Consider the following 26,039-nt stretch of genomic DNA (forward strand, 5'->3'; position numbering starts at 1 on the left):
CTGTGCTCTATCCATTAGACCATGCTGCTTCTCTCTCTCTCTCTCTCTCTCTCTCTCTCTCTCTCTCTCTCTCTCTCTCTCTCTTTTATTATATCATGCTTTACATTACAGATGGTGCCCAGTTCAGTGCTCTGGACACAGTAGGCTCTTAGTAATGGCGTTGATGAGGATGTTGGTTTTCAGTTAATTACATTGACAGGTGCCTTGAAATTTTGTATTTTAAGTTCCCTTGGTACCTGTCAAGTGTAACAAACTGAAATACAAAAGTTTGCATTTTGGCAGAAAATGTCGGTAACCAGAATGACATTTGTGATCAGGTTTTCTCCATTTCTCCAGCATGGCTGTATTCTTGCCTATTTCAAATTCCCCAGTGCCTGAGGTCATTAAGCAGGGACCTTTCTGGACTCCCCCAGCCAGAGCCTTTTTACTCAGTTTGCTTCCCAGCTCTGTGGGTCGGGTGCTGAGGACCCATCCGGACAACAGTGCCTGGCACATAGTAAGCGCTTAACAGATACCTTCAAAAAAAAAGTTGGGTTTACCAAGATCCTTCCCTTTCTCCCTTGCAGGACCGGCTTGACTCTCTGACGGAAGTGGATGATTCGGGACAGCTGACTATCAAATGCTCCCAGAATTACCTGTCCCTGGATTGCGGCATCACGGCCTTCGAGCTGTCAGACTACAGCCCCAGTGAGGATCTGCTCGGGGCCCTGGGAGACATGGCCACTGGCCAGGCTAAACCCAAGCCGTTTGACTCCTGGAGCTACAGGGAGATGGAGAAAGACTTTCCAGAGCTCATGCGGAGCGTGGGGCTGCTGACAGTGGCCGGCGACACCCTCCTCCCCTCTGGGAGCGGAGCCGTCAATGAAGATGTGATGCACTCCACTCCTCCTGCTGAAGAAGAGGGCCAGATGGAGGGGAGCAGAGCAGCCCCTCCAGCGGAGGAGCTTCCCCCCGACTTATCTCCCCCAGGCCCGGCAGGGCCCGACCCCCCGGCCGTCAGCCAGCCCACTGTGGAGCCGGTGAAGCCAGAGGGTCGCAAGGCCCAGCAGCCCCCCACCTGCGATAGTGCCACTCCCAAGAGGCCCATCCGAGACTGTTTCAATTACAACGAGGATTCCCCCACTCAGCCCTCTCGCCCCAAGCGGGGCCTGTTCCTCCAGCAGGAGACCTTTCCGGGCGGCGGGGATGGGCACGCTTTGAACCCGCCCGGCGCCCTGTCAAAGCCGGCCCTGAGCCGGAGCACCCCATCCCTGCTGGACCCTCCCGACCGCTCCAAGCTCTGCCTGGACCTGCAGGCCTCCTACCCCAGCGGTCTGGCCGCGGTGAGCCAGTCGTACGAGTGTCTGCACCGGACGGGGGACGGGGTGCCTGAGCGACCGGCCCGTGGTCCCTCGAAGGAGAACTCGGCCAGCCTGGGCCGGCTCTCGGAGCGCAGCCGCAAGGAGAAGTTACGGCACAAGAAGGCCCCCGAGGCCCCCAACGGGGTTTTTTGTAGGTCGTCTAGAGGGGAGCTAGCTCCTGCTCCCAGCCAGCCGGTAGAAAACAGGAGGGACTCGGCAGGAAAGCAGGGCCCCACTGCCCGCACCCCCCAGAGCAGGGAGAAACCCAGGGCCAGTGCTGCACCCCAAGCCGCCGGGGGTCCTGGCACCCGGGAGACTTCACAGGCCGAACTGCCAAGCCAGGCCGAGCCACCTGGGCCATCCCCGCCTGGCTCCCCCTCTCCCCCCTCCCCGCCCCCGAAGGACAAGAACAAAAAGAGCTACTTCTCTTCTCCTAGCCACGTGACCAGGAACGGTTCGGTCGTGGAGGCCTGGTATGGCTCCGATGAGTACTTAGCCCTCCCTTCTCACCTCAAGCAGACGGAAGTGCTAGCGTTGAAGCTGGAAAATCTGACCAAGCTCCTTCCTCAGAAGCCCAGAGGAGAAAAAATCCAGAATATCGACGACTGGGAACTCTCAGAAATGAATTCGGATTCTGAGGTGTACCCCACCTGCCCGGTTAGTAAGAAGCACAAGAGGTTTGGGAGGGTGTCTCCCAGCTCTTCAAGCGATGCGGCCTCCTCCTTGGAGGAGAGCATCGAGTCTGGGCCTCTGAGCGAGATTCTGTCAGATGAGGAGCTGTTCGGGCCTATGTCAGGAATTAAAAAATGGGCTGGGGAGAGGTCGGAGGGGAACGCCATCGCCGAGAAAAATGAGAGCGCCGCTGCTAAATCCGCAGTAATCCAGCAACTGATGCAGGACATCCAACACCAAGAAAACTATGAAGCGATCTGGGAAAAAATTGAGGTAAGACCACCCTGCTTCCTAGTCCTTTGTTGATTCTTGGGTTTTTGTCTGAGTTGAGTATAAAGGGTATATGACCCAAACCATAATGTAAGAAAAGAGAGAAAGAGCGATCATTCATTCATTCATTCAATCGTATTTATTGAGCACTTAATGTGTGCAGAGTCCTGTACTAAGCACTTGGGAAGTACAAGTTGGCAACATATAAGAGACGGTCCCTACCCAACAATGGGCTCACCCATTGAGCCACAAGGTAGGTGCCCTGAAAATAATAATAATAATGCTGATGGTATTTGTTAAGCACCTACTCTGTGCAAAGCACTGTTCTAATCGTTGGGAAGGATACAAGGTGATCAGGTTGTCCCACGTGGGGCTCACAGTCTTAATCCCCATTTTACAGATGAGGTAACCGAGGCAAAGAGAAGTTAAGTGACTTGCCCAAAGTCGCACAGCTGACAGTTGGCGGAGCCGGGATTTGAACCCTCGACCACTGATTCCCAAGCCCTTGCTTTTTCCACTGAGCCATGGTGCTTCCATAGTCTGGCTCTTGGGCTCCGCTGGAATGGACACTCTTGTGCTCGGTGGGCTCTCTCTTTTCCAAGGAGTGGAAACCTGGCTCAGCTGCCGGCGAGTTGCCAGCTGTGGTTAGGGTATCCCAGCCCCAGTCGTTAGGGCCATGGGCAGCAGGGGTGCCGGTGTGATAGTAGTAATGATGGCATTTATTAAGCGCTTACTATGTGCAAAGCACGGTACTAAGCACTGGGGAGGTTACAAGGTGATCAGGTTGTCCCACAGTGGGCTCAGTCTCAATCCCCATTTTCCAGATGAGGTAACTGAGGCACAGAGAAGTTAAGTGACTTGCCCAAAGTCACACAGCTGACAATTGGCGAAGCCGGCATTTGAACCCATGACCTCTGATTCCAAAGCCCATGCTCTTTCCACTGAGCCACGCATTTGGCACAGCCTAGCAGATCCCAATGAGGAGTCTCCCATTTCTCCTTTTGCTGGACACAAGGAGGCTCCTTTCCAGTATGTCCACCCAGATAAAAATGCCCTGCGGTAGTGCATGGCTGGGCCAGCTTCAGGGTGCTGTGGGGTTTGGAGGGGGCCTTTCGTGTTCAAGATGAGGAATGGGTAGGGCAGGTGGCAGAGGGGCAGTAGGGCCACTTAAAAACCCTGGAAAGTGAGGAGGTGGAGGGCCTTGTCAGGTCAAGGGGAAGCCAGCGAGGGAGTCGTGGCAGGTGTTATTTGGAGTAGTTCTGATCACTCGTTTCCCCCATCAATCCACTTCTTTCCCTTCACCCAATTTCCTTGCCTCTCTCAAGGCCAACTAGAATCAGTCTAAGTGGCAAAACGTGTCCCCAAATTTTGGTAATATGGGTAAAGGGCCTGCAGATCAGCTCATCCTACCCCATCCCAGGAGGCTGCAGCAGGGAAGGGCCCTGTTGATGATGATGATGATGATGATGATGATGATGATGCTGGCATTTGTTAAGTGCTTACTATGTGCAAAGCCCTGTTCTAAGTGCTGGGGAGGATACAAGGTGATCAGGTTGTCCCACGTGGGGCTCACAGTCTTAATCCCTATTTTCAGAGGAGGTAACTGAGGCACAGAGAAGTTAAGTGACTTGCCAGAGTCACACAGTTGACAAGCGGTGGAGCCGGGATTAGAACCCATGAACTCTTACTCCCAAGCTCGGGCTCTGTCCACTGGGCCACGCTGCTTCCTGTTCTGGAGCAAGCCTCCAGCCCACAGCACCAGGTCAGGTCATGAGCCCAGTTAGACCCCTTTCCTTTCCGCCTGCTCCCTCCGTTCGTTACCCAGTGACATCCTAGTCCAACCAACTTCAACGCGGAAATGAAACGCCAGGCTTGGTGACCGAGCCAGACCCAGCTGCGGAGATTCTGTGCCTCCAGGTACTAGATTACAACCTTGTTGAGGGCATGGACGGTGTCTGCTTAATATAGGCATTTAGTGCTCCTCACAGAGTAAGTGCACAATAAATGCTCTTGATCAACTGATTAGATTCTCCTGTCTCCTTGTGCTGGGTTGGGTGAGATGCAGAGCAGCCTCGCGTGGGGATGAAATGGTAAATAAAATTGCTTTGGTTTGGCAGCGCTGAATTAGCCATCCAGGAGTGTTACCGCTGGCTTGTTGTGTCTCAGAGTCATGTATCAGCAATCCATCTGCAAAAAGTCAGGGGCCAGATTTGAGCCCAGGCCACCTTTTGGATGGAAACGAGTAAGCTGAGCTAGGGACCCCAGCCACAAGGTGAGCAATTCCAGAGAGAGGCAAGCCTACATTCAGGCTCCCTAATATATCGAGGAGTCCTTTCCCAAACAGACCCTGAGAACCCAATCAGTCATATTGAGCGCTTACTGTGTGCAGAGCACTGTACTAACCGCTAACATGATAGGGGGTGTTTGGCTTCCGCCAAGCAATGAATCACTGCACTCTTTTCAGATACCCCAACATTTATCACTTTGGCTGGGGCTTTCGTAGGTCTTCATTACCTTAGCATTCTTAGCATCCCTTTTATCATCAATCATCAATCGTATTTATTGAGCGCTTACTGTGTGCAGAGCACTGTACTAAGCGCTTGGGAAGTACAAGTTGGCAACATATAGAGACAGTCCCTACCCAACAGTGGGCTCACAGTCTAAAAGGGGGAGACAGAGAACAAAATCAAACATACTAACAAAATAAAATAAATAGAATAGATATGTGGGCATGGGACACGTCTATCAACTCTGTTGTATTGTACTCCCCAAGTGCTTAGTAGAGTACTCTGCACACAGTAAGTCCTCAATAAATGCTATCGATGATGTTGATGATGATTACCTCCTTCCACTGCAGCAGAGGAAGCGCCTCACTCACCACATCGAAACTCCCACCTTTTCCAATCTATCAATCACTAATATTTGAGTGCTTACTGTGTGCAGAGTACTGTACTAAGCATTTGGGAGAGAACAATATAACAACCTAATGGAGTTGCCTGCCCACAATTAGCTTTCGGTCTATAGAGGGAAGGGCGAACATTTATATAAATAAATAAATTGCAGATATGTACAGAAGTGCTGAGGGAGGGGTGAAAAAAGGGAGCAAACCAGGGTGACACAGAAAGGATTGGGAGAAGAGGAAATGAGGGCTTAGTCAGAGGCTTTGTGAGCCTCTCAAAGCTCAGTGTCTGTGCCTAATTCTTGCCTGCATACTCTTTCCCCTTTCCCACCTCTTAGTACAGTGCTCTGCCCACAGTATGAGCTTAATAAATAAGGGGTAATGTAGGGAGTCAGCTGTTGGAGGCATTTTCATGCCAGCGCTTGTCACTGGCCTGATTTAAAGCTTGGTGAAGACTGCCCAAGTACTATGCATGCACATTAGGTATTTCGGTTTCAGCCTTGCAAATACCTGGCCAAGGGCTTCCTCCTTTGATGCTGCCAGAAAGGGAAATGGCCAGAAAGCCCACTCTTGTGGCAGCCCAGAGCAGGAGGAGCGCTTGGTAGTAGGAACAACTTTGCTCTGCTGCTGACTTGGCACTACACTCATGGAGATGAATAGGTTGACTCTGTGAAATTTATTATGGAAAGCCTCTGGTGAGCACTGTTTTGTTTTAGTGCTCTGCAGCCTCGCCGACGTTCCGAGGCTCATACGTGCAGTTTTCACGACTCCTCTTCATTTCCACAAACAAGGCCAGAGAGAACAATTCCAGAACTGATGTGTCCTGGAAACAGCATTTGATTCTTAGCATCTGGTCTCTTCTGCCATCTGGTTGGTGAGAACTTCGCCCCGGCTCGGGCTTCCCCCGTAAGGAGGAGGCAGGACCTTTTCCCAGGTTGTCGTCTGTTGGAATTGTTGCCCTCTGGGAGCCCGAGTTAGGAAGTTGTGGTTGTTAGCCAGAATTGGTGATTATTCCGAATTGATTCCAGTAGGCAAGCAATGTCCAGTCTCCCAGTTCTCCAGCTCTAAGGGGACCTTGGGAGCTCAGAACCTCTCCTGTGTTGATATACCATTAGCTTCTCCGATGCCCCCATTCCTCTGAAGGTGAGGTCTGCAGCTTTCTCAACTGGGAAAACCCCAGCACAGTAACTCGTTAGTCAGTGGAACCCGGTTGATGGGTTCCACTAACTCGGATCCGAATTCAGCCCCTGAGTTGGCTGAGGGAAGCCCAGACGTAAGCTCATCGTGGGTAAGGAACATGTCTGTTTATTGTTATGTTGTACTCTCCCAAGCACTTAGTACGGTGCTCTGCAAACAAAAAACACTCAGTAAAGATGATTGAGTGACCTTCTGACTGACTGTGTCCTAGTCCTAGCTTGGGCTGCTAGTCTTTTTCAGAGCCCCCATGCTCTACTTTGCCCCAGTACTGCCTGACTCTGGGCCTGGGCTGTGAACTTTATCAAAGCTGCTAACCCACAGACTCTTGTCCCGCTAAGCCCTATGCGGAACAAGGACTGTGCCCAACCCGATTTGCTTATATTCACCCCAGTGCTTATTACAGTGCCTAGCACATAGCGCTTAACAAGTGCCATCATTATTATTATTGCTATTTAAATCTCCATCCTCCTTTGGGCCAACTAATAATCAACTAGTAGTATTTATTGAGCACCCACCATGGACAGAGCACAGTACTAAGCACTTGGGTGAGTACAGTAGAATATTAATTCATATGAATGTCCTTTTCCCCCTCTATATTGTAAGCTCACTGTAGACAGGGAAACACATCCTCTAAATCTATTGAATTATACACTCCCAAGTGCTTAGTACAGTGCTCTGCACACAGTAAACACTCAATAAATACCGTTGATTGATTGTTTGAGCTCTGTTCTTAAGGAGCTTACACTAAAATAAATTGCGATAGGATATCTTAAGGTTTAGAGGCTGAAACAGAGTTTTCAGTGCCGGTTTGGGCTGGACGATGCCTTAAATTCAGCATCTTTCATCACTTCTTCCCACTTTAATGCATTGTTCCACTAGCCTCTCCTACACTTGAACTAAGTGTGGGGTTAGATTCCCTTTGGAGCCCACCTGTAGTTTGTCAAATCCCTCTAACAGAAAAGTGATCTTAGTCTTGCCCATGCCCCAAAGCAGCCCATTCTGCCCTCAAACTGCAGAACAGAGCTGGAATGGATCACAGTACACTCACAGAATTCATGTAAGTTCTTCTTTTTCCATTGAAATGATTTCTTTCGTTTAGGCCCCTTGGTGTATTAATTCATCAGAATTTACTGAGCAGCTACTACATACAGAGTACTCTACAGGATGCTTCCTAATAATAATTATGGCATTTTTGTTAGGTGCTTACTATAAACGAGGTACTGTACTAAGCGCTGGGGTGGATGCAAGCAGCTTAGGTACAGGCAGGTGGATACAGCTGTTTAGAGCCTTCTTCTGGGTGCAGACTGAGTACAGAACACTGAAACAAAACCCAGCTGTGTACACAGCAGTCTACTAGGCATTTGGGAGAGTACAGTAGAGTAGATGACACAGTTCCTGCCTTTGAGGCTTTCAATGTAGTAGGGATGATAGGGAGATACTGTGGGAAGAGGAGTGTACAATTGGCAACAACAGAAAAGTGTGAAAGAAAACAATGAATAAGTAAATGGAATTAATGAATGCAGCACATACACTGATAGTAACACAAGAGGCTGTTGGCGTGATGACGTGATAGTTTGGGAAGGTCTCCAGGAGGAGATTGCTTTCACATGCTTTACTTTCATCCCAAATCCTGAATTATCTATTCTGGTGATGGGTTTCTGCCTCGCACATTTATTGGGGATGTCACTGGTGTTAGACCTGCTGTCAGTGTGTATTTTTCTTGTGCTTCTGCTGTTCTTCTCTGTCTTCCCTATTTTCCTCTCTCCTCCCTATTTCCATTTCCACTTCCTCTGCAGTGTCTCTCCCTTTTCCTTCCCTTTCCTGCCCTGTCTCTCTCCCATTCACCTCCTTTTCTTCCTCCTCCTCTACTTCCACCGGCTTCCCTCCCCCCTATTCCTCCCCTCAGATATTTTCGTTTTCCCTTCTCCACACCCGTATGGCAGATGAGAAGCAGCGTGGTTCAGTGGGAAGAGCATGGGCTTGAGAGTCAGAGGTCATGGGTTCAAATCCCAGCCCCACCGCTTGTCAGCTGTGTGACTTTGGGCAAGTCACAACTTCTCTGTGCCTCAGTAACCTCATCTGTAAAATGGGGATCAAGATTGTGAGCCCCACATGGGACAAGCTGATCACCTTGTATCCTCCCCAGCGCTTAGAACAGTGTTTTACACATAGTAAGCACTTAACAAATACCAAACTTATCATTGTGACACTTCATCAGCATCAGGTTCTGCAAGTCACTTCTGCCCCTCAGGGTAACAGATGGGTGTTGAAGCCAGAGTGGGATCATTCACAGCTTCCTGCTATATTATTAACCTGTTAGATTAAAATGGCAGCAGGAGGCTGGGCTAGAATGGGACAGGAAAGGAAAAGGAAGGAAAGGAAACAAGACGCAGGAGATGGGGAATGGCTCTGGGGGAGGAGGAGGCAGGTTGCGGCCTAAGACACAAGTGCATTATGAGTCAGTGATATTAGTGGGTGGAGGAATGTTGGTCAGAGTTTCAGTGCAGCACTGTGGTCACCAGGACTCCAGGGAGATAAAGAAAGTTTGGCTATCTATGGCTCCCAAGGGAGCAGTGGAGATAATTGACTGGCTGGAGAAAGGATTTAGGATGAAAAGCTTAAGGAACTGGGATCTTGAGTGCGTGAAAGGGTTTTGGGCCGAGGATGGGGATTCTTGTCTCTGAAAATAGCAGAGGAAACGGGTATCACCGGCAGCTGGTCACGTTAAGACCTTTGTTAGACAATGGTGGTGGTGAAATCCTAGAAAAAATTTGAGGGAATTGGTAACATTGCCTTCCCTGAAGGTCTGGAAACTAAGGTAGAAGCAGCATGGCTTAGTGGAAAGAGCAGGGGCTGGGAGTTGGAACACCTGGATTGTAATCCCAGCTCTGCCTCTTGCCTGTTGTGTGACCTTGGGCCAGTTACTTAACGTCTCTGTGCCTCAGTTTCCTCACCTGTAAAATGGGGATTCAGTACCCATTCTTCCTCCCATTTAGGCTGAGAGTCCCAGGTGGGACAGGGACTGCGTCTGATGTGATTGTATCTGCTAAACAGATATCAGAATCCCAGTACAGCCCAACTGTACTGGGTTGTGCAGTGCCCAGAAGCAGGGGTCTAGACAAATGGTGTCTCAGAGTCTTTGGGCAAGTCACTTAACTTTTCTGTGCCTCAGTTACCTCATCTGTAAAATGGGGATTGAGACTGTGAGCCCCACAAGGGACAACCTGATAACCTTGTATCTACCCCAGCACTTAGAACAGTGCTCGGCACATAGTAAGTGCTTAACAAATACTATCATCATCGTCGTCCTGAGCACTTGAAGTGGCCCTGAATCAATAGTTCTGTTATGCTCTAATTGAACTTAGATTATTTTTTTATGGTGCCAGAGCAGTCTAAGTCAACTGCAAGGAGCAGTGTGGCCTGTGAGGAGCAGCATGGGCTAGTGGAAAGAGCACAAGCTTAGGAGTCAGAGGACTTGGGTTCTAATCCTAGCTCTACCAGTTGCCTGCTGTGTGACTTTAGGCAAGTCACTTAACTTCTGCGGTCCTCAGTTACGTCATCTGTAAAATGGGGATTATAACCACCTCTCCCCGATTTAGACTGTGAGCCCCATGTGGGACAAGAAGTGTGTCCAATCTGATTATCTTGTGCCTACCCCAGAGCTTAGTACAGTACCTGGCACATAGTAAGCACCGTTAAAAAAATAAACTGCAGTTAGACTTAACTTAAGGTCGTTAGGAATAACAAATAGTGGACGGATTCGCCTCTTCTCCCATCTCCCAAGAGAGAATTCTGAATTCTCTCGGAATCTGAAATATTTCCGACTGTTTGCTGTGGGGCAGGGCTTACTCATGTTATGGATGCCTTCCCGGATAGTTGATATCCTTATTATTATTCTAATAATAATAATTATTACTATAATTATTATTAGATAGTCGATATCATTATTATTCTAATAATAACCCTAATTATTCTGAAAGAAAAGGCTTTCTAATCCCGGCTCCGCCAATTCTCAGCTGGGTGACTTTGGGCAAGTCACAGCACTTCTCTGGGCCTCAGTTACCTCATCTGTAAAACGGGGATTCATTCATTCAATCGTATTTATTGAGCGCTTACTGTGTGCAGAGCGCTGTACTGAGCGCTTGGGAAGTACAAGTTGGCAACATATAGACTGTGAGCCCCCCCGTGGGACAACCTGATCACTTTGTAACTGCCCCAGCGGTTAGAACAGTGCTTTGCACATAGTAAGAGCTTAATAAATGCTATTATTATTATTATTATTATTATTATTATTATTATTATTTCTATCTGTTGAGTGAGTGAGGCCCGTTGGATTTTGCCTAATTGCGGATCCAGATGCTCTTAGAAATGGCAAGAGCGCCATCGTGCGGCTGGCGCTTGTTACTGCATCCGTTGGAACAAATTCAACGGCCTGGACATTTCCCAAAGAAAGTGTTTCTGTTCCCTCAGGGATTTGAATGAATTCCATCGTAAGTAGAACAAATCAATAGCAAAAGCCTGGTTACTCTGATAGTTATGGGTGCAGACAAGAAGTGATCAAAGGGCCCTTTTGCTGAAGCCAGATTACACTCCAATCGTCTTCTTTTAACCAAGGGCCTTGGCTCCTTGCCCAGAGGTGCATTCAAAAAATCTGTATGAGTTGACAGTGTTTTCCATAACAAGGGAAGCATGAGGAGGAATGAATCTGTAATTTCTCCCACAATGAATCGGATGCCTAAGGCATAAGTAACTGTGGTGTGGAGCCTCTTCATTTCCTTCACACCCCTGCCCATCACTGAGCAAAATTTTCTGGATAGGCACAGATCAGAGCCTCTTACTGAGGACCTGGGACAAGAGTGACCCATTGGAGATGAGGGATCCTTAGTAAGGATCAGAAAGTGGCGTGGCCTATTGGCTAGAGTATGAGCTTTGGTGTCAGACAGACCAGGGTTCATTCATTCATTCATTCAATCGTGTGTGCAGAGCACTGTACTAAGCGCTTGGAAAGTACAAGTTGGCAACATGTAGAGACGGTCCCTACCCAACAGTGGGCTCCCAGTCTCACAGAGCTTGGGCAAGTTACTTAACTTCTCTGTGCCTGTTACCTCATCTGTAAAATGGGGATTAGTACTGTGAACCCCCTGTGGGACATAGACTCTGGCCAATCTGATTACTTTGTATCTCCTCCATTGCTTAGAATCAATCAATCAATCAATTGTATTTATTGAGCGCTTACTGTGTGCAGAGCACTGTACTAAGCACTTGGGAAGTACAAGTTGGCAACTTAGAACAGGGTCTGGCACATAGTAAGTGCTTAATAAATACCATAAAAAAACAGGGAAAGGGTCAGAGAAGAGAGGGGAAGAGGCCCTGAGCAGTGAGAGGAATTATGAGATGAGAGAGAGAGAGAAATGCAGTGTTCTGCATGCAGTAAGCACTCAATAAATACGATTGATTTAGTAATCATATCTACTAGCTTATATTATCCCAAACGCTTAGTCCAGTTTAAGCACCAAGTAAATGCCATTGATTGAGGGAGGAGGGAAGGAGTGGCAGGGAGAATGGGAAAAAGAGGGAAAGGAAGGAGTGTGACATTATCCAGACCTGCTTGACTTTCACAGGATGGACAGTAGCAGGACTGTGCATTAGGGAAGGGCCATTATATGCTGCATCATGATGCACTTCAACCTCCTTGGTGGTTATGCAGCAACCCCAAGCTTGGCTTTGTGCCAGAGGAAATATTGGAAGCTGAAATAGGCTGGGGTGGTGAACAAGCTTCCTGGAATAGGTCCGCATTAACCAGAGCCTGAACAGGCATCCTCAATTGGGAGGCAAATGTACTTCATGGGCTGTCAGTAGGTGGAAGGGCAGATACGTAATCAGCTGCACATGTTGGGGAATTACCCTACAAAATACATTCCTTCAGACTGGAGGAGAGACACATAAAAGAGAGTCTTGGCACAGGATAATATGGGGCAGGGAGAAATGAATAAGGGCCGGACTGAGGTCAGCTCTGGGCTAGGAAGAGGAAATTTGAAAATAAGGGAGTGTTTCGCAAAGAGGCTACGGATTTTGGGCAGTCATTGCTGCCCTTTTTGGCAGATACTTGTGTGTGTGTGTGTTTGTGCATGCGCACACATGAACGCACACATACATACACACACTTCCCTGCCCCACCCCCGACACATCCTAAGTAGGAGGAGAGAGGTAGCCCCTTTTCTGACCCCTGGTAGATAACCGATCTCCATGCCAAACTCAACTCAAATGGATGTCTTCTCTTTCATCAGGCAAGTCTACTGGTGGGGATAAAAAATCAGACAGGCCCCATCAGAAGCCCTCCCTTGCTGCTCTGCCTGCCTTTTCCTTTGTGGCTGAAGGCATCAATGAGAGAGAGAAAGAACACGGTTCCCTTCTGCTACTTAGTCTGTTACTCTCCCTCCAGAACCTTTCAAAGTTAGTCAAAGTGGTAATGGCATTTATTGAGTATCTACAGAGTACAGCACATTGTACTAAAAGCTTGGGAGAATACAGCAGAAACAAAATACATGTTCCTCTCTCGTAAGAAGTTTACAAGTTTCTCTTGTTCATTATATTCAATTCTCTGCCCCAAAGTCCAACTTCTTTTAATAACTTTGAGCAACTTTAATAACCCTTTCTACCTGCCACCCTTTTCAATGAACTGTGTATACCCGTGAGCCAGTGTTTCCATTTTATATATTGACTTCACCTAGAAGTTATAGCTTAGTGTACCGAAGTTTGAGTGTCATTCATTCATTCACTTGTATTTATTGAGTGCTTACTGCGTGCAAAGCACTGTATTAAGTACTGGGAGAATACAATATAAAAAACACCGAACCATGCAGTCTGATGAGGAGTGTGTTAATCCCCACAAAAACCATCCCTGTCTCTCCTCCTCAGGGTTTATTGAACCCCTGCATTGTGTGCATAGATCACAATACTAGGTGGTTGGGAGCATACAGTAAAAGTAGAATATTAGGTCCCTGCTGCCTTGATGGAGTTTACAACTTCATTGAGGACAGGCAGACACCGATTTTATGTATACACCTGGAGTAGTGGATAGAGCACAGGCCAGAAAGTCAGAAGGTCATGTGTTCTAATCCTGGCTCAGCCACTGGCCTGCTGTGTGACCTTGGGTAAGTCACTTCACTTCTCCGGGCCTCAGTTACCTCATATGTAAAATAGGGCTTGAGACTGAGCCCAACGTGGGACAGGGACTGTGTCCAACCTTATTTGCTTGTATCCATCCTAGCACTTAGTACAGTGCCTGGTACATTGTAAGCGCTTAACAAATACCATCATTAATTAATTAACTAAAAGGAAAACATGGATTAAAGTAGGAAAAATGAAAACATTCAGTCAGTGAATAAATACACCTGGTTGCAAGATCATTTCTCCTAATTGAGATTTCTGTATACACATTTCTGATTTTTCCCTGATTCCTCCATTTCTGTGCCGTCCTCCCCCCAGCCCACCCTCCACACCTCTTAGTGTGGGGGCTGTGTTGAACTTTGAATGGGGACACTGGGTAGACAAAACCTGATAGGGGACAAGTTATATATACAGAATTATTGTTCACCAAGTTCTGCTCTGCCAGGACAAGGAAGAATCCGTGGAACTTTGAAATTGGTAGGTTCAAAGCAAACAAAATGAAACACTTCTTCACCCAGGGGGTGGGAAACATATGGAATGTGTAACCGCAGGAAATTGTGCAGCTGAAAAAGATCGTCAGGTTTAAGAGAGGCTTACATGAATTCATGGAAGAGTGGCCAAAATGTTTCACTAGAGGGAAATTTAGGGATGTGGAGGGGATCAGTCAGTTGTACTTATTGAGAACTTACTGTGTATGCAGAGCAGTGTACTAAGTGCTTAGAGTATAATATAATAGTTGGTAGACATTTTCTAGACTGTGAGCCCCTTGTGGGCAGGGATTATCTCTCTTTGTTGCTGAAATGTACTTTCTTAGTACAGTGCTCTGCACGCAGTAAGCACATAAGAAATACGATTGAATGTATGAATGAAATAAATTTTGCTGCCCCAAATTAGCTTTCAGTCTAGAGGGGATATGTAAATATCTTTAAATTATATATTAAAAATCACATATAAACCCTGAGGGTCTGCAAAATGCAAAATGCTTTCAGTCCGTGGATGTATTTGTGCCCACTCACTTCAATCAGTCATTCAATCTGTGGCATTTATTGAGTGCTTACCATGTGCAGAACACTGCACTAAGTACCTGGGAGAGGACAATGCAATAAACACAATCCCTCTCCACAAGATGCTTAATATGTCTACAGGGGGAGATGTATTAAAATAGATTGGGGATAGGGGAAATAAAGGACTTAGTCTGGGAAGGCCTCTTGGAAGAGATGTGATTTTAGGAGGGTTTTTCCAGAAGGGAGAGTGGTGGACTGTTTGATATGAAGTGGGAGGGAGTTGCAGCCCCAAGGGTGAACATGGGCACGGAGTCGGTGACGAGATAAATGAGATTGAGGTACAGAGGTTGGTGTTAGAGGAGCAGAGTGCGTGGATTGGGTTGTAGATCAGCAAGGTAGGTGTGAATACTGATTTAAAAATCCTCCCATTTAAACAAGTTCCCCAACAGAGTTCTAACTAAAGCAGTTTCTGCTAGAAATGGGTATAAGGCCATTTCACTGGCAAAAACGTTTTAGGTAACACCACCACTAACTTGGTATCACTCAAAAGTTTCTCTGAGGGTCTGTGGAAGGCCCCTGTGGTCAGCAGCAATTCCTGGGCGGTGTACACTCCTTCCAGTGTTACTGATAGTAAGACTGGGCTTTCATCTTGGTGCCTTAGATGGTTGTCACACCCTTCTGTTTGTGCAGTCAAAAGTCCATAGGCTTTCTATCAATTTTACCAATCCCAAACACGGTGAAAAGGTTGAACTATGGTCCAAAATGGTGCCGCCTCACTCAGCCAGTTACATCACACAATTTGACATGTGGACCCAGTCCTCAGAATGCTCCTCGCCCCAGGGGATTTATTTTTAAAGAAAAAGGAAACAAACATGAGGCTTCTCACAGTGCTTTCCTGCTTTCCACGCTCCCAGCTGACGAGTTGGGAGATGGACCTTGAGCAGCACGAATGCAAGGTCGAATACAAATGATACAAGGTAATCAGGTTATTTCACATGGGGCTCACAGTCTTAATCCCCATTTTACACATGAAGTAAGGCACAGAGAAGTTGTGACTTGCCCAAGATCACACAGCAGACAAGTGGCGGAGCCACTTGACAAGAGAGGAATGAGGGTAGACACTGAAGGGAGGAATTACCTTTGAAGTAATTCATGTCTAGTGGTTTCTATCTTGTCAACAAAATACTTAGAAAGGTCATGAGGAGTTTGAGATAAGCAGTGGATGCTCTAAAGGCTTTGGGAGGAGTTAATGGTTTGGATTATTGGATGGAGGCCGTAGGTAAAGATTTGAGGGAAGTTCAGTAATGTACAGGTCAAAGAGTAGTTACGATGGAAGAGAGCATGATACTTGTAGGGTCAGAGTTTGTCCTGACATTGCAGGAAAAGAGGAGGTAGACTATGAGAGTGCTCCATGTTTGGGGATTAGCAGAAAGATGGAGGGGCAATAACATGAGGGAGTAAGGTTTGCAGGAGACAGCAATGGGGATCAATCAATCAATAACATTTAGTAGACAGCACTGTACTGAGCACTGCGGAGAAAACAGTAGTTAGTAGACATGGTGCCTGCCCTCAAGGAGTTAACAATCTAGTGGGGAAGACAGATACTAATGATGTATCTACCCCATGTTTAGCATATTGCTTGGCACATAGTAAGCGCTTAACAAATGCCACTATAATGATAATAATTAAAAAAATTGCACAGAGGAGGGAGAAAGAAAAGGGAATTTGTCTCTGCCATTACAGTGTAAGAAGCATCTTGCGGGCAGAGAACCTGTTATATCAATATTATTAATTTTCCAAGGGCCTCATTCAGTACTGCACCAAGTGCTCAATAAATAATACTTCAACATGAGTTAGTGCTTAACTACTAGGGCATTTAAAATATGTACCAGAGGTTGTGTATATACAAGTATTCAGGTGGCACTGAAGTGGCAGTTTAGTACAGTGTTCTGCATGCAGTAAAAACTCAATAAATATCATTGATTGAGTGATATAACCTGGGGAGATTAGCACCTTAGCAGCTAGAGGGGTGAGGGTTATCAGGGAGATCAGGAGAAGCTACATAACTCAGGGAAGGTAGAGAAGCCAGAGAGACGGAATCTGGGGACAAGAAGGATTTCGGTTGAAAGGCGGGTTATGGACAGAAAGTGGCAATTCAGAGTTGGGTGAAGGAGATGGATTTTATGACTTCAGAAGCGGTCTAGCTTACAGTGACCAGGAGACAGATGGTGTACTGGTGTTGTGATGTACGGATGTGGGCTGGAGCTGGGGGTCAGCAGAGAAAAATTGTGAGTGGAAGTGGGCGGTTGGAAAGGCAGCAAGAATGTCAGGGTGGATGTTAAGGTCTCTGAGGATGAGAGCCCATGATGGGGTTGAGGAGGAACGTGGGAAAGGCATTAGGCTATTCAGAAATGCAGAGGTTGGTCCAAAAGGGCAGTAGATGAGGGCAAATCATAACTGCAGTGCCAGGTAGAGGTAGATAATGTGGACTTCGAATGATGCAGGGGTGAGTAATGGATGCGATGAGATGGCCTGCAAGCAGCATTGTGGGGAAAATAAATTGGCAATTGCTTCCACTTTTCTGTGCAAGCCAGGGAGAGTGAGAGAAGGTGAGATTCAGAAGAGACTTTGGGTCAATGGGAAGAAAGTCACCTGGGCTCAAATTTGAATTTATAACATTTGCTGGTGGTAGGGGGAAGTGGTATGGATTTGTACTGGAGGGCAGTGCTAGGTGACCATAGGGCAGGGAGGGAGAATGAGGAATAGAACCAAAGGAGATAGGGAAGCGAGGTCGGTGTGCGGAAAGCCAGGGAGGGGCAAGGAGGTGGAGTACATTGGGCCTATGCTGGATGCGGGTAGGGCCAGCTTTTGAGGCTCAACTGGGAAGGAAGGAGTCAAACATACAGCTGCATGTAACTTCAGGAGTGAGTGGCTAAGGATTCAGTATCGCCAGGAAAGAGCCAGGTATTCCTGATAGTGTGGGGATGGAGTGGGGTGAACGGGTGTTTGCTCGCGGGGGATGGTTTTTCCACAGGGTACAGAGCAGCAGTGGTGTCAGCAGGGTGGATGGTGGGAAGGGAATACTGGGAGTCGTAAAGCACTGGATCTGGAGGAGGTTTCAGTGGGCCAAATGAGGGAGAACAGACTGTAAACTCCTTTTGAAGGCTGGGCATGTCTATCAATTCTGTTGCATTGTACTCTCCCAAGCGCTTAGTACAATGCTCTCTCTGCACACAATAAGCACTCAATAAACACCACTTGATTGACCGTCGCTTGAGGTGAGAGCAGCCAGCGTGGCCTAATGGAAAGAGCACGGGCCTGAGAGTCAGAAGGCTTGGGTTCTAATCCTGCCTCTGCCAATTGGCTGCTGTGACACCTTGGGCAAGTCACTTCACTTCTCTGTGTCGCAGTTTCCTCAACTGTAAAATGGGGAATCAGTACCTGTTCTCCCTCTTATTTACACTATGAGCCCCATGTGGGACAGGGACTGTGGCCAGTGTGATTGTATCTTCCCTAGTTCTTAGAACAGTATATGACACATGATAAGCACTTAACAATTACAATAATAATAATGATAATAATGGTAATATGATCAGGAGAAGATAGAGTGGTGGTAGGAGGTGTCTGTTCAGGTTGCAGGGAGCTTCAGCAACTGTGAGGTTCATCAAACACTGGTGGCACAGCTGGAAAGCAACAGGCCCTGAGGTTGGAAATGGTTTATCAGTGAAAGGTGGCAGTAGTGGGTGTTAGTAATAATAATAATAATAATAACAACAATAATGGCATTTATTAAGTGCTTACTATGTGCAAAGAACTGTTCTAAGCACTGGGGAGGTTACAAGATGATCAGGTTGTCCCACGTGAGGCTCACAGTCTTAACCCCCATTTTACAGATGAGGTAACGGAGGCTCAGAGAAGTGAAGTGACTTGCCCAAAGTCACACAGCTGACAAGTGGTGGAGCCGGGATTTGAACCCATGACCTCTGACTCCAAAGCCCGGGCGACAGACAGGACACCCACCCACCCAGGGGGGAGAAATACCAGGCAGGCTGGATTAGGAAGGTGGCATCCCGAGCATCGGGGACCCAAAGAGGGACGAGGAGTGGAAGGGGAGCTCAAAAAAGGAATAAAAGGGGTTGCGTGGGGAAAGCTTTTGATTCAGTGTCTGTCGGAAATCTTGGAGCTTGAAAATAGACTCTTTGATCAAATCAGCATGATCTTGATTAAGGACTTTTATCGGGCAGGGCAAAAAGAGCATGGGCTTTGGAGTCAGAGGTCATGGGTTTGAATCCCGGCTCTGCCACATGGCTGCTGTGTGACCTTGGGCAAGTCACTTAACTTTTCTGAGCCTCAGTTACCTCATCTGTAAAATGGGGATTAATCAATCAATCGTGATTGATTGTGAGACTGTGAGATTGTGAGACTGTGAGCCCCACATGGGACAACCTCATCACCTTGTATCCCCCCCAGCGCTTAGAACAGTGCTTTGCACATAGTAAGCACTTAACAAATACCATTCTTCTTCTTCTTCTTCTTCTTCTTATTATTATTTTCAGAACTTCATATTTGAACGTGAGGGATGGGCACAAGACCCTAGAGGAAAAAAAGGGTTTCCAGCCCCAGTCCAGTGCACACAGTAGAGAAGCAGCGTGGCTTAGTGGAAAGAGCACGGGCTTTGGAGTCAGAGGTCATGGGTTCGAATCCCGCCTCCGCCACATGTCTGCTGTGTGACCTTGGGCAAGTCACTTAACTGCTCTGAGCCTCAGTTACCTCATCTGTAAAATGGGGATTAAGACTGTGAGCCCCCCGTGGAACAGCCTGATCACCTTGTATCCCCTCAGCGCTTAGAACAGTGCTTTGCACATAGTAAGCGCTTAACAAATGCCATTATTATTATTATTATTATTATATCTCTCCTAACTCTTTAAATCGGCTGATTCTCAATCAGCCCTCCAGATGGCGCTGTTCACCCAGGCAACGAACCTCAAATCTCGGGATTTGATCTCCTTCCTTTAAGGTTCACTGCTGGACTTTTCCTTTTTTCAAAATTATTTTCAGTGTCTACAGATGTGTTCTTGGGAATGATTTCAATAAAATTTTATAGCCACCATTTGAAAAATTGGGGGATTATTATGATTTGTGCTTTCTAGCCGGGAACATTTTTTTTACGGCCCGGATGTAGCCAAGGCGTAGGTCTTATATTCATCCCTTGTCTCTCATCATCCACTGTTCCTCCTTCCCCCCAGCTGTCTCTCTGCTGAACACTACCCCGGGGCCAATTACCTTTGGCCCTTGTGACTACCCAGTGGAATGCCACCCCTGCCACTCATAATAATAATGATGGCATTTGTTAAGCGCTTACTATGTGCAAAGCACTGTTCTAAGCGCTGGTGGGGGGGAATACAAGGTGATCAGGGTGTCCCACGTGGGGCTCACAGTCTTAATCCCCATTTTACAGATGAGGTAGCTGAGGCTCAGAGAAGTTAAGTGACTTGCCCAAGGTCACATAGCAGACATGTGGCGGAGTTGGGATTCGCACTCATGCCATGGGACTCTAAGCCAAAATCTGGCCCACGTCCTTCACCTGGCTGGAATGCCCTCCCTCCACACCTCCACCAAGCTAGCTCTCTTCCTCCCTTCAAAGCCCTACTGAGAGCTCACCTCCTCCAGGAGGCCTTCCCAGACTGAGCCCCCTTTTTCCTCTCCTCCTCCCCGTCCCTCCCACCCTACCTCCTTCCCCTCCCCACAGCACTTGTATATATTTGTACAGATCTATTACTCTATTTTACTTGTACACATTTACTATTCTATTTTGTTAAAGATGTGCATCTAGCTTTAATTCTATTTCTTCTGATGATTTTGACACCTGTCTACATGTTTTGTTGTCTGTCTCCCCACTCTAGACTGTGAGCCCATTGTTGGGTAGGAACCGTCCCTATATGTTGCTGACTTGCACTTCCCAAGTGCTTAGTACAGTGCTCTGCACACAGTAAGCGCTCAATAAATACGATTGAATGAATGAATGAATTTGAAGAGCCCCTGCCCATGACCTGCTTTTCAGTCACTTCTCACCAGAATACATATCAGGAGGGTTGATTAGATACTACGTGGCTCCTGACCCAACTTTCCAGTCATAGCGGTGGGGTCTGGATGCTTTCACTGGGGATATCCATTAAGTGCTTACTATGTACCAAGCACTGTACGAAGCACTAGGGTAGATACAGGATAATCAGTTACCACATGGGGCTCACAATCGAAATAGGAGGGAGAGCAGGTATTGAATCCCCATTTGGCAGATGAGGGAACCACGACACAGAGAAATTAAGTGACTTGTCCCAGGACACACAGCAGACAAGCGGCAGAGCTGGAAGTGGAACCTAAGTCCTCTGACTTCTAGGTAATATAATAAATGTGGTATTTGTTAAGCACTTACTATATGCCAAGCACTGTACTAAGTGCTAAGGTGGATACGTATAGGCAAATAGGGTTGGATACAGTCCCTGTTCCTCTTGAGGCTCACAGTCTAAATCCCCATTTTACAGCTGGGGTAACTGAGGCCCGGAGAAGTGAAGTGACTTACCCAGGGCTACACACAGCAGACAAGTGGTGGAACCGGAATTAGAACTCATGACCTTCTGTCTCTCAGGCCCATCGTCTAGCTACTACGCCATGCCGCTTCTACTAGGCCATGCTGCTTTCATCGTGTGACTAAATGGAATTAGTTAGCCACCCAAATCTCAACATTTCAAAGCAATTATGGCATGGGCCATTTTCCTGGGGGAGGTAACTCTGACTCTTCCCCGAGTAGCTCAGCATAAGCCTTCCAGACTGAGCCTGTTCTGGAGGAGGGAAAGAGAATCTGTCAAATTTGTTAGAAGTCATAATGTTTGCTTCGATTTCTTACACTATGATAACCTATTACAAAGTCCATCAAGAGCCTAACTAGGACAACATTGGAAATCATCCTTGATGGTCACCTTTCAGTTACATTGCCGTAGCCTTCTAGTCTTTATCATTGTGACCATCTCCCCTTATAGCATCTTCGCCTAGAAAGCAGGTGACTTCTGGTTGGGAGGAGTGTGGAAATTTATTGTCAGAACCCCCAAATACCGGGACCGGTTGGGATAAGATTTGATTTTGATTTAATGGTTTACTTTACTCACCAGCATGCTTTTCTTGTTCATTTTCTTTACCTGGAAAGGGGTTCGTAAGCAAGCTGGACGAATTCATTCAGTGGTTAAATGAAGCCCTGGAAACAACTGAGAACTGGACCCCTCCAAAAGCAGAGACGGACGGCCTGAAACTGTACTTGGAGACACACTTGGTAAGACAACATCATGTTGTAATTGTTTTCAGTAGTGGAAGGGTTTGAATGTGTGCTTTAAAAAAAATCTGATATTTTTTGGTTTTGTTTTTGTGCTGGCATGCACCTCTCCGGTAAAGAAACCTGGTTCTGTGGGTGGAAATTGTAGAAGCTGAAAAATTTGTTAGGGTTTCACATAATATAAAGAAAACTAACCCCTCAATGCTCCACCCCTGTGTCAAAGATCTTTCTGGCAGCAAAACTACAAAGGCAGAGTACATTATCATTCCAAAATTATCCCTAGAAAACAATACAGCAAAACTGGCAACAGAGAGAGCTAAGAGCTTTTCCCTATTTCCTTTTTTTAAGGTGATTCTAGTGACCAGTCTGAGCTGTCTAGCATTCTTGTAAAATTAATGAACCTCTCATTATCAAGAGGGCCTGCTTTATCTGTTTTACACTGGATTATTTTAATAAAATATTTAAAACGATGATCTCAATCATTTTTGCTGCTATGTGGGTTTCTAGCATGTAATTAATACAACTGTCATTACACTTGTCCCTGCGCAAAAGCAAAACCATTGAGGGGAAATGGAAAACACTTCGATGAATATGCCTCTGAATATGTTAGAGGCAAGAATTATAGACTGAGGGACATTTGATGAACCTCAGGAGGTTTTTACTGAATGCTTCAAATGGCCGATATCAATTATGAGGAGGTGGAGCCCAGGTAGTGGAGCTGTGATAAAGCAGGAGGAAAAATCACATTGTCTTATGAAATGAAAATTCTGGCTCTAAGGCTCTCATATTTCTTTCTTTCATCAATGGCATGAAATGGGGAAAGGAGGGAACGTGGATCCTTGGGTATCTAACAGTGAGGTGACCCTAGGCCTCTCCACACCATCTCCCCTGCCTCCACCCCAGCATATGCACGGGCTTTGGAGTCGGAGTTGATGGGTTCAAATCCCGGCTCCGCTGTGTGACTTTGGGCAAGTCACTTCGCTTCTCTGTGCCTCAGTTACCTCATCTGTAAAATGGGGGTTAAAACTGTGAGCCCCCTGTGGGACAACCTGATCACCTTGTAACCTCCCCAGCGCTTAGAACAGTGCTTGGCACATAGTAAGCACTTAACAAATACCATTATTATTATCATTATATGTGATATGCCCATTGCATTTCATTCCATAGGCATTTTCTGAGCGCATGAGGCATCAGACCCTCGGCCTCAGCCACGTACAGGCGATATGGCCCAGGGTTGTTTCAGGACATACAATCAATCCCAGACCATGAGAAGCAGCGTGGCTCAGTGGAAAGGGCACGGGCTTTGGAGTGAGAGGTCATGGGTTCAAATTCTGGCTCTGCCAATTGTCAGCTGTGTGACTTTGGGCAAGTCACTTCACTTCCCTGTGCCTCAGTTACCTCATCTGGAAAATGGGGATTAAGACTGTGAGCCCCCCATGGGACAACCTGATCACCTTATAACCTCCCCAGTGCTTAGAACAGTGCTGTACACATAGTAAGTGCTTAAGAAATGTCATTATTATTATTATGAAAAACCACCCCTAGGCCCAACCACTGCATGACCAGAACTCTGTGAGTGACCAAACCCCTCAGAGAGTCAGCTTTCAATCCCAGAGCCTCTCTTCTTGGGCTGAACAATACTGTCCAAGGTACTAGATTCCTGCCTGATTGGAAGAGGCTTGAATTAATAAAAAATAATGGGTATTTTACAATGGAAAGATAAAGACATTCAGTGCTTTATGATGTAAATTGTATTAATTAGAATGTCAACTTTTCACTGGCATTGTTCTGACAGAAATTCTAATCTGTGTTTAAACAGGAGTATATGAACTTTGTTTCACATTAAGTTCAGTGTCTTAATTTCCCATGATTTAATGTTTTATGGAATATACAGTCAGGTTTTCAAGATCCCAGGGGGCCTGGGGCATACAGAGCTTGGTTAAGTCCCGGTGATTTATTGAAATCTAGCCCAAGGTGGTAGGAAACAAAGGGCTGACTACACTCTGGGAGTTGGCTGGCCAAACCCCTTTGTAACAAGTGCCTGTCCCCTTCATGACATCCCCAGCAGAACCTCCTTAATCAAATCTTGAGACAGTCCTTGCCCAAGCCTGGCTATCTTCAGCCCGGAGCCCAGCCTGAGGCAAAACACAGGGCATGCTTTGTCCCCCAACTTGGACTCCATCCTCCGTTCTTCTTGACACTGCCATCCAACCGTCCCTCCCCTGGACTTCTGCACATGAGGTCGGATTCATTCATTCATTCAATCAATCATATTTATTGAGCGCTTACTGTTTGCCGAGCACTGTTATAAGCACTTGTGACACCAGAGTCTTAGGGCCCATGACATTTTACAGTTGGGATAGGGGCTCCATGCTAGTGAACCCCTAAACCCCCCTGGTAGTTTGCTGACATGATCCGGCTACTTATATTTCATACCCCGAAAAGGCTCGGTAAACATTTGGGGTTCAGCCAGTGAGTTGTGCACCTCAAGGGCTGGCTGCTGTGGTTTGCAGGGAATGTCAAATGCCCATCCCTCCCTGTGAAAAGGATCTCTGTGAATTTGCAGAGTCCACACATACAGATTGGTCAGGCACACTCTTTTGTTATAAACAGATAACCAACATTTCATTAGTGAAAGGTTTCACTCACCGAAAACAAAATCTGAAACCAGATCTAGGAATAACAACCTATCCCTTACCTGATACTTGTTCCTAATGTAAACCCAGGGGCTACTGCCCCTCCACCTCAAAATACTGTTTTAATTTCCTGAGTAGCTTTTCTGTGGACTCAGTATCCTCTGGTCATTCGCAGGTATTTGCCTTGCTGACAGTCAGCTTTCGTGGGGAACACTACTTTCATGTTTCTTTTCCTACTGGATGCCTGGCAGAGAGTAACTCTCCTCATGGCTCTAAGTATTTTTCCACTTCTCTAGCCCCACTTCATAGCTTAATTCCTCCCCTGCACTTAGCTGTGCTCTAGCTAATGCCACCAGATGAGTGATTGACAGCAAATTAGCTTTCCCTTTGGGAGGGTCCTTTAGAGTGAGCAGTTTCTCTGTTCTGGAAAAGCCATTTCCCATTTTCCATATGAGGTGCTAGCCTGCTGGGCCATCACAGGGACTAGCCTGGAATTCTTGATTGCTCAGCCTCATGAGTCCTACAGAAGCAAAATTTGGTGACATGGGAACATCTTCCAAAATTTGAGTTTGTGGACAGTGCCCTACTGCCCATCCTTGGGGATAGTCTGGTCTCTGCCCAAGGTCACAGTCACCTTTGCATAATCCATCCTGTCTGAGATAGAGTGGTTGCATCAGAAACAGAATAAGGACTCTCTTATCGCCAGCGCCATACCCAACAGCCTTTTTATTCCTGAGCTTTTGTGGTGAGGGTCTGTGTAAACCCAGAATTCAGTTTTGAGACCATTAATGAGGAGTATTGTCAGATTCAGAGCAATGCAACCTTAATCAGTCAATCAGATTTATTGAGCATTTACTGTATGCAGAATACTGTCCTAAGCGCTTTGGAGAATATGATATAACAGTATAACAGACACATTCCTTGCCCACAACGAGCTTACAGTCTAGGTGTTCCCAAATGAACCAACTCCCAAAGTATGCTTGTAGACTTGCAAATGGCTTAGTGAATAGAGCCCCGGCCTGTGAGTCAGAAGGACCTGGGTTCTAATCCTCCCTCCACCATATGTCTGCTATGTGACCTTGGGCAAGTCACTTCACTTCTCTGGGCCTCAGTCATCTCATCTGTAAAATGGAGCCCCATGTGGGACAGGGACTCTGTCCAACCTAATTAACTTGTATCTACCCCAGCGTTTAGAACAGTGCCTGGCACATAGTAAGTGCTTAACAGGTACCATTATTATTAAATATAGAAGGCACATTTACTATTCCACCCTATCCATAGATAGTGTACGGGTAGTAAAATCATTGAAATTTACATTTTTTATAACTACCTTAATAATAATATAATAATAATGGCATTTGTTAAGTGGTTACTATGTGCAAGCACTTTTCTAAGTGCTGGGGTTGATACAAGGTTATCAGGTTGTCCCAAGTGGGCTTACAGTTTTAATCCCCATTTTACAGATGAGGGAACAGTCCCAGAGAAGTTATGTGACTTGTCCAAAGTCACAGAGCTGATAAGTGGCAG

At 46.7% G+C, this 26,039-nt stretch overlaps 1 protein-coding gene across 2 annotated transcripts in view; it reads left to right on the plus strand.

Annotated features, from left to right (window-relative positions):
* The window catches only part of AKAP6 (A-kinase anchoring protein 6), a 309,489-nt gene that overhangs the window by 85,576 nt on the left and 197,874 nt on the right, over window positions 1–26,039 (plus strand). For both annotated transcript variants that reach the window (XM_038756213.1, XM_038756214.1), the window contains exons 4-5: window positions 567–2,285; window positions 21,754–21,876. In XM_038756213.1, coding sequence (XP_038612141.1) covers window positions 567–2,285; window positions 21,754–21,876 — 1,842 coding nt within the window. The remainder of the gene's footprint in view (window positions 1–566; window positions 2,286–21,753; window positions 21,877–26,039) is intronic.

The sequence above is a fragment of the Tachyglossus aculeatus genome, chromosome 14 (genome assembly GCF_015852505.1).
Source record: "Tachyglossus aculeatus isolate mTacAcu1 chromosome 14, mTacAcu1.pri, whole genome shotgun sequence".
Classification (NCBI taxonomy): Eukaryota; Metazoa; Chordata; class Mammalia; order Monotremata; family Tachyglossidae; genus Tachyglossus; species Tachyglossus aculeatus.